Below are 15,877 nucleotides of genomic sequence, written 5' to 3'. Positions count from 1 at the left end.
CCATCTCACGTATTAAGTGCGGTTTTCCACTCATCACCCTCTTTAACTCTGATCAAGCTACAAGCTCCTTTTAGATCTAGTTTGGTGAATAGTTGAGAACCCTTAACTCTATCAAACAATTCAGCAAGTAGAGGTAAAGGATATTTATTTTTTACCGTAATCTCATTTAGACCTCTAAAGTCGATACATGGACGAAGACCGCCATCTTTTTTCTTTACAAAAAAGAAGCCTGCTCCAGGGGGAGATGAAGAAGGCCTGATAAACCCCTTTTGTAGGTTATCTTGCACATACTCTGACATGGCTTGAGTCTTAGGAACAGAGATAGGGTATACACGACCTTTAGGTGGCATTTTACCAGGGATAAGTTCAAGAGGACAATCCCAGGGATGATGCGGTGGGAGTTCGTCTGCCGCCTGCTCAGAAAAGACATCAGCAAATTCATGATAAGGCTGTGGGAGAGAAGGTGGAACATCTAGTTTCACTTCAGCCAATTGTACCACAGGAATCAAACAATTTAATTTGCATTTAGGACTCCAAGAAAGAATTTGAGAACAAGTCCAATCAATACGAGGGTTATGAAGAGTTAACCGTGGTAAACCAAGGACTATATCATATATAGAAATAGGTAATACCAAAAACTCTAAATTTTCTTTATGCAAAGCTCCTACACTCAACTTCACAGACTTTGTTTGATGTGTAACATATCCATTAGAAATTCTAGTCCCATTTACTGCAGAAAGGGAAAAAGAATGGGTTAATTTGACAACAGGAATTTTCAACTTTTGAACCAAAGACAATGAAATAAAATTGCCAGCTGCTCCAGAATCTAGCAATGCAGAAAACTCTTGACATGAAGAACCAAAGTCAGGAATGCTCACAGAAATGAAACAATCCTTTTTGGGGGAAACTTTAGAGAGCACCCCTAGTTTGACTCCCCCTCCATCAAAGAGGGACGATCGTTTCCCGGCCTTATTGGACATTTAGCCAAGAAATGTTCTGAGGATGCACAATACAAGCACAAATTAGAATGCCTTCTACGTTGCTTCTCCACTTCAGACAATTTGGCTTTATTAATTTGCATAGGCTCATCAGATGTACCATGAACAGAGTGAGACTGGGGAAGAGAATTTTTAGAACACTCAGTGCAACTCCTCTGAACCCCTCATTCTCACATACGCAGATCAATTTTAATAGTCAATGAAATTAACTCATCCAAACTCTCAGGAAGATCCCGAGTCACCAACTCATCTTTAAGTCTCTCAAAGAAACCATTCCAATATGCTGCTCTCAATGCCTCATTGTTCCACTTAAGTTCTGTGGCTATAGTTTGAAAATGAACCACATACTGACCAACTGGAGCTGTTCCTTACTTTACTCGCAAAATATCCACAGATGCAGCCACTGATCTTCCAGGTTCATCAAATATCCTTTTAAAAGTAGAAACAAAAGCTTGGTAATTAGACATTAAGGCATCATTTCTCTCCCATAAAGGAAAGGCCCACTCAAGAGCAGCACCAGACAGTAATAACATAATATAAGCCACTTTGACATGAGAGGTGGTAAAACTCTGAGGTAACAATTCAAAATGAATCTCACATTGTTTGAGAAATCCTCTACATGTTTTTGGATTACCATCGTAACAGTTGGGAGTCGGTAAACGTAAAAGAGAAGCAGAAACCCCAGATGTACTTGAAACAGGAATCTTAAGTTTTTCAAGGCGTGTAGAAAGATCCTGTAGACATTGCAAAACTTGAACTTGAGTGTTTTCCTGTACTTCCAGACGGGCGGTCAAACCCTGAAGCACATGTACCCCAGTAGCCTGTTCCAGATCCGTTTTTTTTTTTAGGTCTGTGCAAACTGTCACGGCTGCCGACATTTGAGACTCCTGGAAGGAGGGAGGCCTATAGGCACAATAAACTGGGGTGGTCTTAGCAATGACCTTTCCATGAAACTCAGTAGCACAGGATAAAAGTACAATAGAATTTATTCACAAATGAATTATAATCAGCAAGGTCTCAAATAAAGTCTCAAACAGCACAAAGGTTCACATATGCAATAATAAGTATAGGAGAGAATCCCCAAATATATATAAGCAGTCTTTAGCATTTAAGAACTAACGTGATAGGGAACCCCGAGTCCAGAATGAGGCTAACACCTCAGGATGACATTGAGGACCTTTGCCAGGGTAGAACCCTGTAGTAATGGAACTCCGGAGCAGAGCGGGACCTGCAGTATAATATAGTTCTGGGACAGGGCCGAGCCCTGTGGTGCAGTGAGAGATGAAGCAAACTTGAGCCTTGTGGGGTAACGAAGTTGGAGCAGGGTTAAGCCCTGTAAGGTGATGAGATTCCAGGACAGGGTTGAGCCCTGCAGCGTGGCTAGAGTTCGGAGCGAAGTTGAGCCCCGTGATGCAGAGAGGATTGTAGCGTGGTTGGGCCCAGTGATGTGGAGAAGATTGTAGTGGGGTTGAGCCCGGTGATGTGGAGAAGATTGTAGCAAGGTTGGGCCCTGTAGTGTGGCTAGGGTTCAGAGCGGGGATGAGCCCTGTGATGCAGAGAAGATTGTAGTGGGATTGAGCTCCGTGATGCAGAGATGACACTGTAATGGTGCATTTGACACCTGTTCAATATCCACAGGAACGGAAAGACAACAGGCAAAGTAAATAATACAGCAAAATGGTGAAACTGCAGTGATGGAGCAATAAGCAATACTTAGGCAATAAGAATGCTGGGCCCTGTAGTGCAGCGGGTGACTGACATCAGAAGTTCATCTAGAATACAACAGTCCACAGCAATCCACAGGCACAGCGGGGATCTGGGAGGAGTCCAAGAAAAGACCTGAAAGCAATGTTGCACAGACACTGAGACACAGTTAGTAACAGGCTTTATACTAGAGGTCTGTGATCCATAGGAAGTTTCAGAACATGTGACCCAAATGGAATCAGGTTTGAAATAATGGGCAATCTAGGAATCCCACAACCTGACGATACCTGGGAAACAGATGATCACTTTAACACTCTATCCCCTGAATGAGAAGCATACCAGCAAGCAGGATAGCTCCTCCAATGACCACAATGGAACTTTGGCAAAAGTAGTCTATCTTTATGTACTGAAACAGTCGCAGTCCTGACACTATTCCTCCACTAGTAGGTTAACAATTAACTAGTAATTGACATTAATTTGTGCTCATAGCTGCCTAATTAACAATTAATTCTGGGTACACACTGGCCGATATATTGGCCTATCAATTGATCCACCAATATATCTGCTGGCCATCAGCCAGTGTGCACAGACTATATGTCTGTGAAAAATGTCGTTCACAGACATATCGCATTGGCTGTGCTGCAAGTGTGTAGAGGCGGTCTGCAGTATAGATGATGGCCATTCAGTGTGTATGAATGACCATCATCTAAAGATAAACCTGCAGATCACTCGATCTGCAGATATATCTTTCAGGTGTGCACCCACCCTATTATACATCCAGCAAGAAAATCAACTTCTCCATAATCCTGAGGAAGCCTGGTTAACCCGGAGAAACATATTGGAGAGGACAATCGAACAAGGGACATCAGACAGTGCACAGACCCACATATACACAACCACACACAGACTAAGTGCAGCATATCCACAGCCACACACAGACCCACTAAGTGCAGCATATACACAACTACACACAAACCCTCTGAGTGCAGCATATCCACAGCCACACACAGACCCACTAAGTGCAGCATATACACAACCACACGCAGACCGACTAAGTGCAGCATATACACACCCACACACAGACCGACTAAGTGCAGCATATCCACAGCCACACACAGACCCACTCAGTGCAGCATATACACAGCCACATACAGACCCACTAAGTGCAGCATATCCACAGCCACACACAAACCCACTAAGTGCAGAGTATCCACAGCCACACACAGACCCACTAAGTGCAGCATATACACAACCACACACAGACTGACTAAGTGCAGCATATCCACAGCCACACACAGACCCACTAAGTGCAGCATATTCAGAGCCACATACAGACCCACTAAGTGCAGCATATCCACAGCCACATACAGACCCAATAAGTGCAGCATATCCACAGCCACACACAGACCCACTAAGTGCAGAGTATCCACAGCCACACACTGACCCACTAAGTACAGCATATACACAACCACACCCAGACTGACTAAGTGCAGCTTATCCACAGCCACACACAGACCCACTAAGTGCAGCATATACACAACCACACACAGACTGACTAAGTGCAGCATATCCACAGCCACACACAGACCCACTCAGTGCAGCATATACACAGCCACATACAGACCCACTAAGTGCAGTATATCCACAGCCACACACAGACCCACTAAGTGCAGCATATCCACAGCCACACACAGACCCACTAAGTGCAGCATATCCACAGCCACATACAGACCCACTAAGTGCAGCATATCCACAGCCACACACAGACCCACTAAGTGCAGCATATCCACAGCCACAAAGAGACCCACTAAGTGCAGTATACCCACAGTCACATACAGACCCACTAAGTGCAGAGTATCCACAGCCACACACAGACCCACTAAGTGCAGCATATCCACAGTCACACACAGACCCACTAAGTGCAGTATACCCATGGTCACATACAGACCCACTAAGTGCAGAGTATCCACAGCCACACACAGACCGACTAAGTGCAGCATATACACAACCACACACAGACTGACTAAGTGGAGCATATCCACAGCCACACACAGACCCACTAAGTGTAGCATATACACAACCACACACAGACCCACTAAGTGCAGCATATACACAGCCACACACAGACCGACTAAGGTAGCATATACACAACCACAAACAGACCCACTAAGTGCAGCATATTCACAACCACACATAGACCCACTAAGTGCAGCATATACACAGCCACACACAGACCCACTATGGTAGCATATACACAACCACACACAGGGCTTCATTCAGAGGTGGCCGTACGGTCTATGATTGCATGGCCGCCTCTATGTTTGTCCAGTGCGCATGCGCACGAGGGAGCCGGCTCATTCGTGTGCATGCGTGAGACCCGCTACGACCAACAGCACCGGTCATAGTGGGTCTCTTTCCAAAGGGGGTGAGCTGTCGATGTTGATTGACAGCTCGCCCCGTTTGGAAGGTGGGCCGGGGGGTGGCAGCCCAAACGGAGGCATTCCCATGGGAACGCCTGCCGTTTGGTGGAGGCCCCACTGACATCACTAGTGATGTTAGCTCTCCGGGGCTTATGACAAGTGAGACCCTACCCTAGGGTCTCGTCATAAGCCCGATGGTCGGGATGGTCTATGACCATCGCGACCATCACCCTAGCGGTCGTTAGAGCTGTGGGTGTAAACCCACTGCCTAACGACCGAAACAGAGGCGGGTGGTCAGGATGCAAGCGGCTGCCTAGTTTCTGAGCGACCGCTTGCATCCTCTGACTGCCTCTGAATGAGGGCCACAGACCCACTAAGTGCAGCATATCCACAGCCACACACAGACCCACTAAGTGCAGCATATTCAGAGCCACATACAGACCCACTAAGTTCAATGTATCCACAGCCACACACAGACCCACTAAGTGCAGCATATTCAGAGCCACATACAGACCCACTAAGGGCAGTGTATCTACAGCCATGCACAGACCCACTAAGGGCAGTGTATCTACAGACACGCACAGACCCACTAAGGGCAGTGTATCTACAGCCACGCACAGTGCAGCATGTCCTTGGCTGACAGAAGACACAGCTAGATGTAGATAACCCCATTGGATGCAATCTGCTGAGCTCCACTATTGGGAGCCTGTGTGATAAGGACCATGTACAGATTTATCAAGTACAGCTATTGTTAGCCACATACATAGCCATCAAAGCCGCAGCGCCTAAACTGCAGAACCTAAGATGCAGAGCATAATATACAGAGACCAGAAAAAGCTGCCGACCGTTTCCCATTAATAAGGAGACCAAAAAAGCTGCAGTTGCCTTGACACTATATTGTAACCCCGGGGCGCACTGAATCTTACCTGATAAAACAAGGAAAAGTAGGAAGGTCTCTCCAAAACTTTAAGTAATCTCACCTTTCGTCATGTGCATGCTTCAGTCTGTTCATATGTACAATATGATCCAGAGCATGTGCTGAGTATAGGCGGCAGTGTGCATGTGCCAACCACAGTATTTCAGCAGCCATTAAAGGAGAATCCCTTATGACCAGAAAACACTCCCACAACAGGAATTATAACTCCTTCATAGTTGTAAAAAGAAGAATGTCTGACAATCTCTGATGTCACTTCTTGTCTCTCTTCCAGGTTATGGCAATCTGACTCCCGTCACCGTGTTGGGCAAAGTTGTGTGTATGGTGTATAGTGCAATAGGCATTCCTCTCATGCTCCTGGTGCTGGCTGATTTAGGAGATATTCTTGCCGGCTGCATGTCCAATATGTATAAACGTGTCCGAGAATCCTGGTACAGATGTTCTGAGCGGAAGTCCAATGTAGACAGTCTGAAAGCTCGCTCAGAAAAGTCCAGTTTGGAGTCAACTTTGGACAGTCGAGTATCCATCAAGGCGCCGCTGAACCTGACTGATGTGCTGAAGAGCCAGGCGCCCCTGCAGAGTAAATACCTGCAGATGCGGAACATTGACATTTTTGAACAAATTATTGTAAGAGAGATGATATTACCCAGGAAATGCCCGTATAAGAAATGTTACTCCTGCCCTGAGCTGGATAAGATGCCGTCTACTCAATCTGCTTTCTCAAACTTTGACAAACTTGGGGAAGAACTAGATAAGCTGGATGTCCCGGTCATTGTTATTCTCTTAGTGGTGGTGGCGTACATCATGCTGGGGGCAATTATCCTCCCTCTATGGGAGGACTGGGATGCTCTGGATGCTTTTTATTTTTGCTTTGTCACACTCACCACTATTGGGTTTGGTGATGTTGTTCCTAAACACCCAAACTATTTCCTGTTACTGTCGGTGTATACAGTCATCGGTATGGCCATCATGTGCATGGCTTTCAAACTAATGCAGAACCGTCTGGTGTGTGTATATAAGCAATGTATTATATGTATCAGTGGGGGAAATGTCACAATGGCCCCCAGCAATGAGCCATTGTAACTGGAGTCAGTATGGGCATTAGCACCATGGAGAGCAGGAAGTGACCAGGTCCCTCACACCTGCCGATACGGGGCATTAATAAGATGTTACTATGTCATCTTACATGTTGGGAATGGCTGTATTGTTGTGAAAGTCCTTCGCCAGTAATTGCATGTATCAGAGGGACATTACGCACATCCTTCTCCCGAATCATTTTCTGCTATTTGTTAGCTGACAAAAAGCCACAAGAAAAGATATAAACAAATTTACTAAAAGGGCACCCACATGTATGTGCGTAATATGCTTAAAAAACATTTGAATTATCCAATATACAGTATATCAATGTGTTTGTGAATTGAGATTATGATACTGAAATTATAATTGTGAAAATATGATCTTCTCACTTATTGTTACGGCAGCTACAAATGTCCCCAAATAAGTCTCCATATGATTATAGAAATATATGATGTGTGTAATAGACAGTATGTATGATGTGTGTAATACACAGTATATATGATGTGTGTAATACACAGTATGTATGATGTGTGTAATACACAGTATGTATGATGTGTGTAATACACAGTATGTATGATGTGTGTAATAGACAGTATGTATGATGTGTGTAATACACAGTATGTATGATGTGTGTAATACACAGTATGTATGATGTGTGTAATACACAGTATGTATGATGTGTGTAATACACAGTATGTGTGATGAGTGTAATACACAGTATATATGATGTGTGTAATACACAGTATGTGTGATGTGTGTAATACACAGTATGTATGATGTGTGTAATACACAGTATGTATGATGTGTGTAATAGACAGTATGTATGATGTGTGTAATACACAGTATGTATGATGTGTGTAATACACAGTATGTATGATGTGTGTAATACACAGTATGTATGATGTGTGTAATACACAGTATGTATGATGTGTGTAATACACAGTATGTATGATGTGTGTAATACACAGTATGTATGATGTGTGTAATACACAGTATGTATGATGTGTGTAATAGACAGTATGTATGATGTGTGTAATACACAGTATGTATGATGTGTGTAATACACAGTATGTATGATGTGTGTAATAGACAGTATGTGTGATGTGTGTAATAGACAGTATGTGTGATGTGTGTAATACACAGTATATATGACGTGTATAATACACAGTATGTGTGATGTGTGTAATACACAGTATATATGATGTGTGTAATAGACAGTATGTATGATGTGTGTAATACACAGTATGTATGATGTGTGTAATACACAGTATGTATGATGTGTGTAATACACAGTATGTATGATGTGTGTAATACACAGTATGTATGATGTGTGTAATACACAGTATGTATGATGTGTGTAATAGACAGTATGTATGATGTGTGTAATACACAGTATGTATGATGTGTGTAATACACAGTATGTATGATGTGTGTAATACACAGTATGCATGATGTGTGTAGTACACATTGTATATGACATGTGCAATACACAGTATATGTCACATGTGTAATACACAGTATGTGTGATGTGTGTAATACACAGTATATATGACGTGTATAATACACAGTATGTGTGATGTGTGTAATAGACAGTATGTATGATGTGTGTAATAGACAGTATGTATGATGTGTGTAATAGACAGTATGTGTGATGTGTGTAATACACAGTATATATGACGTGTGTAATACACAGTATGCATGATGTGTGTAATACACACTGTACATGACATGTGTAATACACAGTATGTGTGATGTGTGTAATACACAGTATATATGACGTGTATAATACACGGTATGTGTGATGTGTGTAATAGACAGTATGTATGATGTGTGTAATAGACAGTATGTGTGATGTGTGTAATACACAGTATATATGACGTGTATAATACACAGTATGCATGATGTGTGTAATACACACTGTACATGACATATATAATACACAGTATGTGTGATGTGTGTAGTGCACAGTATATATGACGTGTGTAATACACAGTATGCATGATGTGTGTAATACACACTGTACATGACATATATAATACACAGTATGTGTGATGTGTGTAATACACAGTATATATGACGTGTGTAATACACAGTATGCATGATGTGTGTAATACACACTGTACATGACATATATAATACACAGTATGTGTGATGTGTGTAGTACACAGTATATATGACATGTGTAATACACAGTATGTGTGATGTGTGTAATAGACAGTATGTTTGATGTGTGTAATACTAAGTATGTGTGATGTGTGTAATAGACAGTATGCATGACACGTGTAATACTAAATATGTGTGATGTGTGTAATAGACAGTATGCATGACATGTGTAATACTAAGTATGTGTGATGTGTGTAATACACAGTATGTGTGATGTGTGTAATACTAAGTATGTGTGATGTGTGTAATACACAGTATGTGTGATGTGTGTAATACTAAGTATGTGTGATGTGTGTAATACACAGTATGTGTGATGTGTGTAATACACAGTATGCATGACGCGTGTAATACTAAGTATGTGTGATGTGTGTAATAGACAGTATGTGTGATGTGTGTAATAGACAGTATGCATGACACGTGTAATACTAAGTATGTGTGATGTGTGTAATACATACACATACCTTCTTTTCCCAGGTGAGTCAGACCGTGTGCTGCCTCAGCCAGGGTTGGATAATATGCCCTGGGAGCAACCGGCCTACTTTGTCCATCTCTCCATAGTCCTGAGGACTCCTGACCACATCCCTTCCATCTCCAGACCACCTTATCCTGTATGTAGCACAAATCTTGCATTTCAATTAATTTCTGTGTGTCTGTTGTCTGGAAGACCATCACTTTGTTGGTTGGTAGTTTTACATTTGACCCTGCTGCCCATTTGAAGGCGTCATCTGCTCTGTAATTGCCCATTGACACCGGGTCTTCTTCGCATGTATGGGATTTGCATTTGATGACAGCTACTGACTTTGGTAACTGTATTGCTGTCAGAAGTCCTTTTATGTGTTGTGAATGTGCGACTGGTGTGCCTGCAGCTGTCATAAAGATGCCAAAGAGCCCAAAAATCAAGTACTACCCCGAAGGCGTTCCTAGTGTCAGTGTCTATATTAGCTGATTTACCTTCTGCCGACTCACATGCTCTCCTTAATGCCACCAGTTCAGCCACCTGGACTGTGTGAAGTGGACCAAGGGGCTCAGCTTCTACAACATCCTCGTCATCTACAAAGCATAACCTGTGCATAATTCTCCCGTGTCTGTCTATGACAACTCCCATCTGTGTAAAACGTCAAATCTACATCTTCTAATGGTGTGTCACGTATGTCTGGTCTTGTAGTAAAGGTCTGATTCAAATACTCCATACAATCATGTGTGTCAGTATACTTGTAGAACTCACCTCCAACCAGAAACTCACCTCCTTCCACCCTTTGTGCATCTCGATGCACATATGGTAAGTACGTTGCTGGATTTAACGTATTGCAACATTTAATTGTAATATTTGCAGGTGCCATCAGAGCTAGTTCCCATTTTGTGAACCTTGCTGAAGAGACATGTCTGGTTTGGGCTGAATTCAACAAAGCAGATACTACATGCGGTGAATAGACAGTTGTATCATGCCCTAATACTATGTCCTCACTCTTATTTACCAGAAGAGCAGTTGCTGCTACACTTCTTAAACACGTAGGGATTGATCTTTCCACAGTGTCCAATTGTGCACTGTAGTATGCTTCAGGTCTGCTAGCGTCACCATGTTTCTGTGTGAGGACACCTGCTGCGCAGCCATCAGCTTCTGTACAATATAACTCAAAGGGTTTTTCATAATCTGGTATTCCCAAGGCAGCTGCTTTTGTCAGACTATCCTTAAGGATAAGGAAAGCCTGCTCTGTCTCCTCAGTGTGTATGATATGGTCGGGTTTTGAGGATGAAACTAAGTCCTGCAATGGTAATGCCAAAATAGAAAAACCTGGGATCCACGTCCTGCAGTATCTACACATCCCCAAGAAGGTACAGATTTGATGCTGGTTTTGCGGCAGTGTCATGGTCTGTATGGCCTGAATTCTGTCCGTTGTCAAGTGTCTTAGCCTCTGGGTTAGACAATGTCCCAAGTATTTGATCCTAGTCTGTCATAGCTGTAAATTGTCCTCTGCAACCTTGTGCCCTGTTTGTGAAAGATGAAGCAACAACAGTTTAGTATCATATAAACATGACATAAACGAATCAGAGCACAACAACAAATCATCTACATATTAAATAAGGACAAACCCATTGCGTGGTTGAAAAGATTGCAAACAATCGTGTAAGGCCTGGGAGAAAATACCGGGCTATCTATGAAGCCCTGGGCAATCAAGTCCTTGTATTTTGTACCCCACTGTAGGAGAATGCAAATAGATACTGACAGTCAGGGTGAAGAGGGACAGAGAAGAAATCAGAACATAAATCAATGACAGTAGCAGATGGTGGAATCTGCATGAGAATTACAGCTGGATTGGGCACTAAGGGGAATTGGCTCTCAACAACTTTGTTCATTCCTCTAAGGTCCTGTACTAATCTATAGCCCTTCCTCCCAGTCTTCTTCACTGGAAAAATGGGACTATTGGCTAAACTTGCTGTAAGAATTAAAATCCTCTGTTGCAGTAACCTCTGAAGTATGGGATATACCCCTAGCTCCACCTCTGGCTTTAATGGGTACTGAGGGATTTTTGGAGCCTGCCTACCACTCTTCAAGTTAACCATTACAGGAGCTACGTTTGCCATCAATCCAGTATCCTGTCCATCTTTGGTCCAGAGGGAACCCTGTATTTGCAATAACATCTTTTTTACCTGAGATGGACTTTGCTCTAGAATAGCAGAGTGCCACATTAACCTTTGTGGTGTATCCAATATATCCTGTACCTCATGCGCAAACTTCTCTGGTATATCTAGGAATATACCATCAGGGGTACAGTATATTACACATCTCATTTTACACAGAAAATCCCTTCCCAGCAGGTTAGTAGGAGCCGCTGCTGCCAGGAGAAAGGAGTTCTCAGTGTGCAGCTGCCTGATAGTAACCTCTGTAGATTTGATTAAAGGGTAATACTGTACTCTCCAATTACCCCCATTGCTGATATGGACTTGTTGGTAACCTGTCTATTAATTTATCACTGATCTGGTCGCCCCTGTATCTACAAGAAAAGTTTGTTTAGTACCAGATATATCAACTCTCATTGTAGGTTCTTCCCTAGTATTCACAGTTAACCTGACTGCCTGTAGACTACAGATATGACCTGACTCCTAGCACTGATTATCACTCTCCAGCAAAGCATTTGCTGTCACTATGTGAGCAGGTAACTGTTGGAAATTTCATGAAACTTGTGAGTGCCCTCTCTGAGTGTATCTATGTGTTCCCTTCTTAGGTGGCCCCCGATTTCTCACTTTACAATCCCTCTGTAGGTCTCCTTCTTTATTGCAATTAAAACACCTTACTGTACAACTTTGTTATTATGTGTTATAAGTTTGTGACTGTGTATATAGGGCCTGATTCAGACCCACTCGCGAGCGGCTGTCCGCTCGCAAGTGGGTCGATGTTATGGACTGAGCATGCGCACGACGGAGGGAGCTCCGTCGTGCGCATGCGCCAGACGCGACGAGCGAAGGAAAGTCCTTCGCTCGTTGTGTCCGATCAAAGGGGGCGTGCTGTCAATGTTGATTGACAGCACGCCCCCTTTGGTGGGCGTGCCGGGGGCGTGCCTCCCTGATGGGGGCGTTCCCACGGGAACGCCTCCCGTCTGAAGCCGGCCCACTGACATCAGTAGTGATGTCAGTGGGAGTGATTTTGGCTCTGATAGAGCCAAAATCACTCCGGAGCTTGCGGTTGAAAACCTCAACCGCAGGCTCCGGCTCGCAATTTCGATGGTCGCGATGGTCTCGACCATCGCGGCCATCACAATGCACGCTCGTATAGCCTGTGGGTGGTGACCCACAGCTATACGAGCGTCCAGGAGGACGCTCCATGAAAATGGAGCCCGGCCCTCATTCAGAGCATGCGCTCTGCTCAGAGCGTACGGCTCTGAATGAGGGCCATAATCCCTCTAGAGCCTGAATGCTCACTGCCATTAACTTCTCACTCTGGGCCTCTTTCTTCCTGGATATATTTTTGTCATGTTCTATGGCAGACTCTCTAATTGCATCTACAGTAATTCCTCTCCAGTTAGGTAGAGAGGTTTGCACCCTGGTCTTTAGATTATCTTTGAGACCATCCATTAGAACCGTAACAGCTACTTCCCTGTGGTGTACATCATCCTTTATATCTGCTATCCCTGCATACTGGGTTATTGCTAGCAGTGCTCTGGGGAAATACTCTGCTGCAGATTCACAATCTTTTTGTTTAATGGTGCAGATTTTACTCCAGTTCACTACCACTGGGAAATATATAGCCAATTGTGTGTTTATTCGCTTGATGTTTACCTGGTTATCCTCATCCATTAAGGATCCATCTTCCTCCAATATACAATTTACAATAAACTTTTATACATCAGTATTGGAAGGAAGACAGGCCCTTAACACCACTCGCCAATCCTTATTAGTTGGCTCATGAGCATTACTTAAATCTTTAACAAATTTCTGACATTTGGCTAACTCTTTCCTAGGGTCTGGGAAATCTGACATAATTCTGCTCTTGTCCATGGACAAAGCATTGCTACACTCCTTATATCAACTACACTATCTTTGTCCGGTTTCCCATTGGGAACTGCTATTGTACGGACAGGATGTATACCTACCACATAACTATGTTCAGGATTAATTACTGGACTTATTCAGTTCTATGGATGTTACCTCTTCTACCACGGTCTTCACTAGTCTCATCAATTTCAACCACTGCCCCTGCTGGTTGGATCGCTCCCTTTCCTTGTCTCTGTGGAACATCTAGCATTTGAACAGCCTGGGCAATCACTGAAATTACAGTGGGTTCATCATCTTCTACAACAACATTTTCCTTAAGGTGGCTTTGGTATCGGCTGTACCTTCACCTGTGGCCACATAGGGTGGCGGAGGTGCACATGCACTCTCATCTTTATGCGTGGTAGCGCTACCTTGCAGTGCACTACCTTGCGGCATGAGTACGCTACTTTGCGGCATGCTACTTTGCCATGTGAGTACACTATTTTGCGGCATGCCACTTTGCTATTTTTGCGTGCTATTTTGCCACATGTTCCCCTCGTGCAGCCACAGCTTTAAACAGTCATTGTACTTTACTCTTTTCTTCAATGATTTGACTAAACATATTTTATCTCTAACATTACTTAATACCTCCAAATCGAAACTGCCAACCTTGGGAAATGGTCTCCTACATCCTGTGGTTATCTTGACCCATATATCGCAGTACGCCGTAGTGTACGCGCCATATTTCTCATGCATTATATACCTTGCTGATCCAATCAGCCCATCCATAAGCAGCACCTCATTGACCATCCCTAGCGACTGCTTAGCACCCATCTGGGTCAACTCTTTCGCTTATTTCACTAGGGACTTCGACCAGTGGATGAATTAAACAAGCTGCGTCCACTCACTTCCACCCGCTGTGCACAGCCAACCGCTAAGCATTTTTTGTCAGCGTACACAATGAAGAAACAGAAAATAGCCTATGCAATTATTCTGCTTTCTGGACAAATTAACCAAGCTTTGTCCAACCGCTTCCTACTTGAGTAATCTCCGACTGGTAGAATTTAAGTATTCCATTAACACTTAACCTTGCCAGCGATTTCCTCCCATGACCCCCAAGTCACCATGCGGTCTGATCGCATTGCCCAGAGACACTAAAACTTATCAATGGACTTTGCGATCACTATTGGGGATTCGGCCGAGAAACAACCTCCGGTTATACCTGCTATGTATACTGCTATGGCTGCTCTACCTGCCTCTTGGAAACCTTACCGGCCCTGTCTCGTTTCCACAGTACAAAACAAAAAAGTTTTCCACACCACAAGCACACATTCACTATCATATCCCACCTTCTTTTCTGCGCAGAAAAATTGCTTTCCCAAGTGACAATAACTATTCAGAGGTTTTAACTAGGGGTGTGCACCGGCCACTTTTTGTGTTTTGGTTTTGGATCTGGATCTTTCTTCGTGTTTTGGATCTGGATTGGTTTTGCCAAAACCACCCTTCCATGTTTTGGGTTCTGGGTTTTGTGTTTTGGATCTGTATTTTTTTTTAAAAAGTATAAAAACAGCTAAAATCACAGAATTTGTGGGTTTTTCTGCTCCTATGCTATTATTAACCTCAATAACCTTAATTTCCACTCATTTCCAGTCTATTCTGAACACCTCACACCTCACAATAGTGTTTTTATGTCCAAAAGGTTGCACCGAGGTAGCTGGATGACTATGCTAAGCGACACGAGTGGGCGGCACAAACACGTGGCCCATCTAGGCGTGATACTGCAGTGGCAGACAGGATGGCAGTTTGAAAAACTAGGCCCCAAATAGTACATAATGCAAAGAAAAAAAAGAGGTGCAAGATGGAATTGTCCTTGGGCCCTCCCACCCACCCTTATGTTGTATAAACAGGACATGCACACTTTAACAAACCAAACATTTCAGCGCCAGGGTCTGCCACACGACTGTGGCTGAAATTATTGGTTCGTTTGGGACCCCACGAAACAAGCTGGCAATTAATCTGTCCCTGCACAAACTGGCTCTACGGATGCAAGATGTCGTCCTCATCCTCCTCATCCACCAATTCCTTAACCTCTTCAGTGTTGTGTACATCCT

At 43.5% G+C, this 15,877-nt stretch overlaps 1 protein-coding gene across 1 annotated transcript in view; it reads left to right on the top strand.

Annotated features, from left to right (window-relative positions):
* Positions 1-7,510, top strand: part of KCNK18 (potassium two pore domain channel subfamily K member 18) — a 44,959-nt gene extending 37,449 nt beyond the window's left edge. The window contains exon 3 of the mRNA XM_088459061.1: positions 6,331-7,510. Within this exon, the coding sequence (XP_088315187.1) occupies positions 6,331-7,139 (809 nt within the window). The 3' untranslated portion in view covers positions 7,140-7,510. The remainder of the gene's footprint in view (positions 1-6,330) is intronic.
* Positions 7,511-15,877: the final 8,367 nt, after the last annotated feature.

This window comes from Taudactylus pleione, unplaced genomic scaffold (genome assembly GCF_031769625.1).
Source record: "Taudactylus pleione unplaced genomic scaffold, aTauple2 ptg000892l, whole genome shotgun sequence".
Lineage (NCBI taxonomy): Eukaryota > Metazoa > Chordata > Amphibia > Anura > Myobatrachidae > Taudactylus > Taudactylus pleione.
Note: the sequence above shows the minus strand (reverse complement) of the source record. Positions and strands in the feature narration are given on the sequence as shown.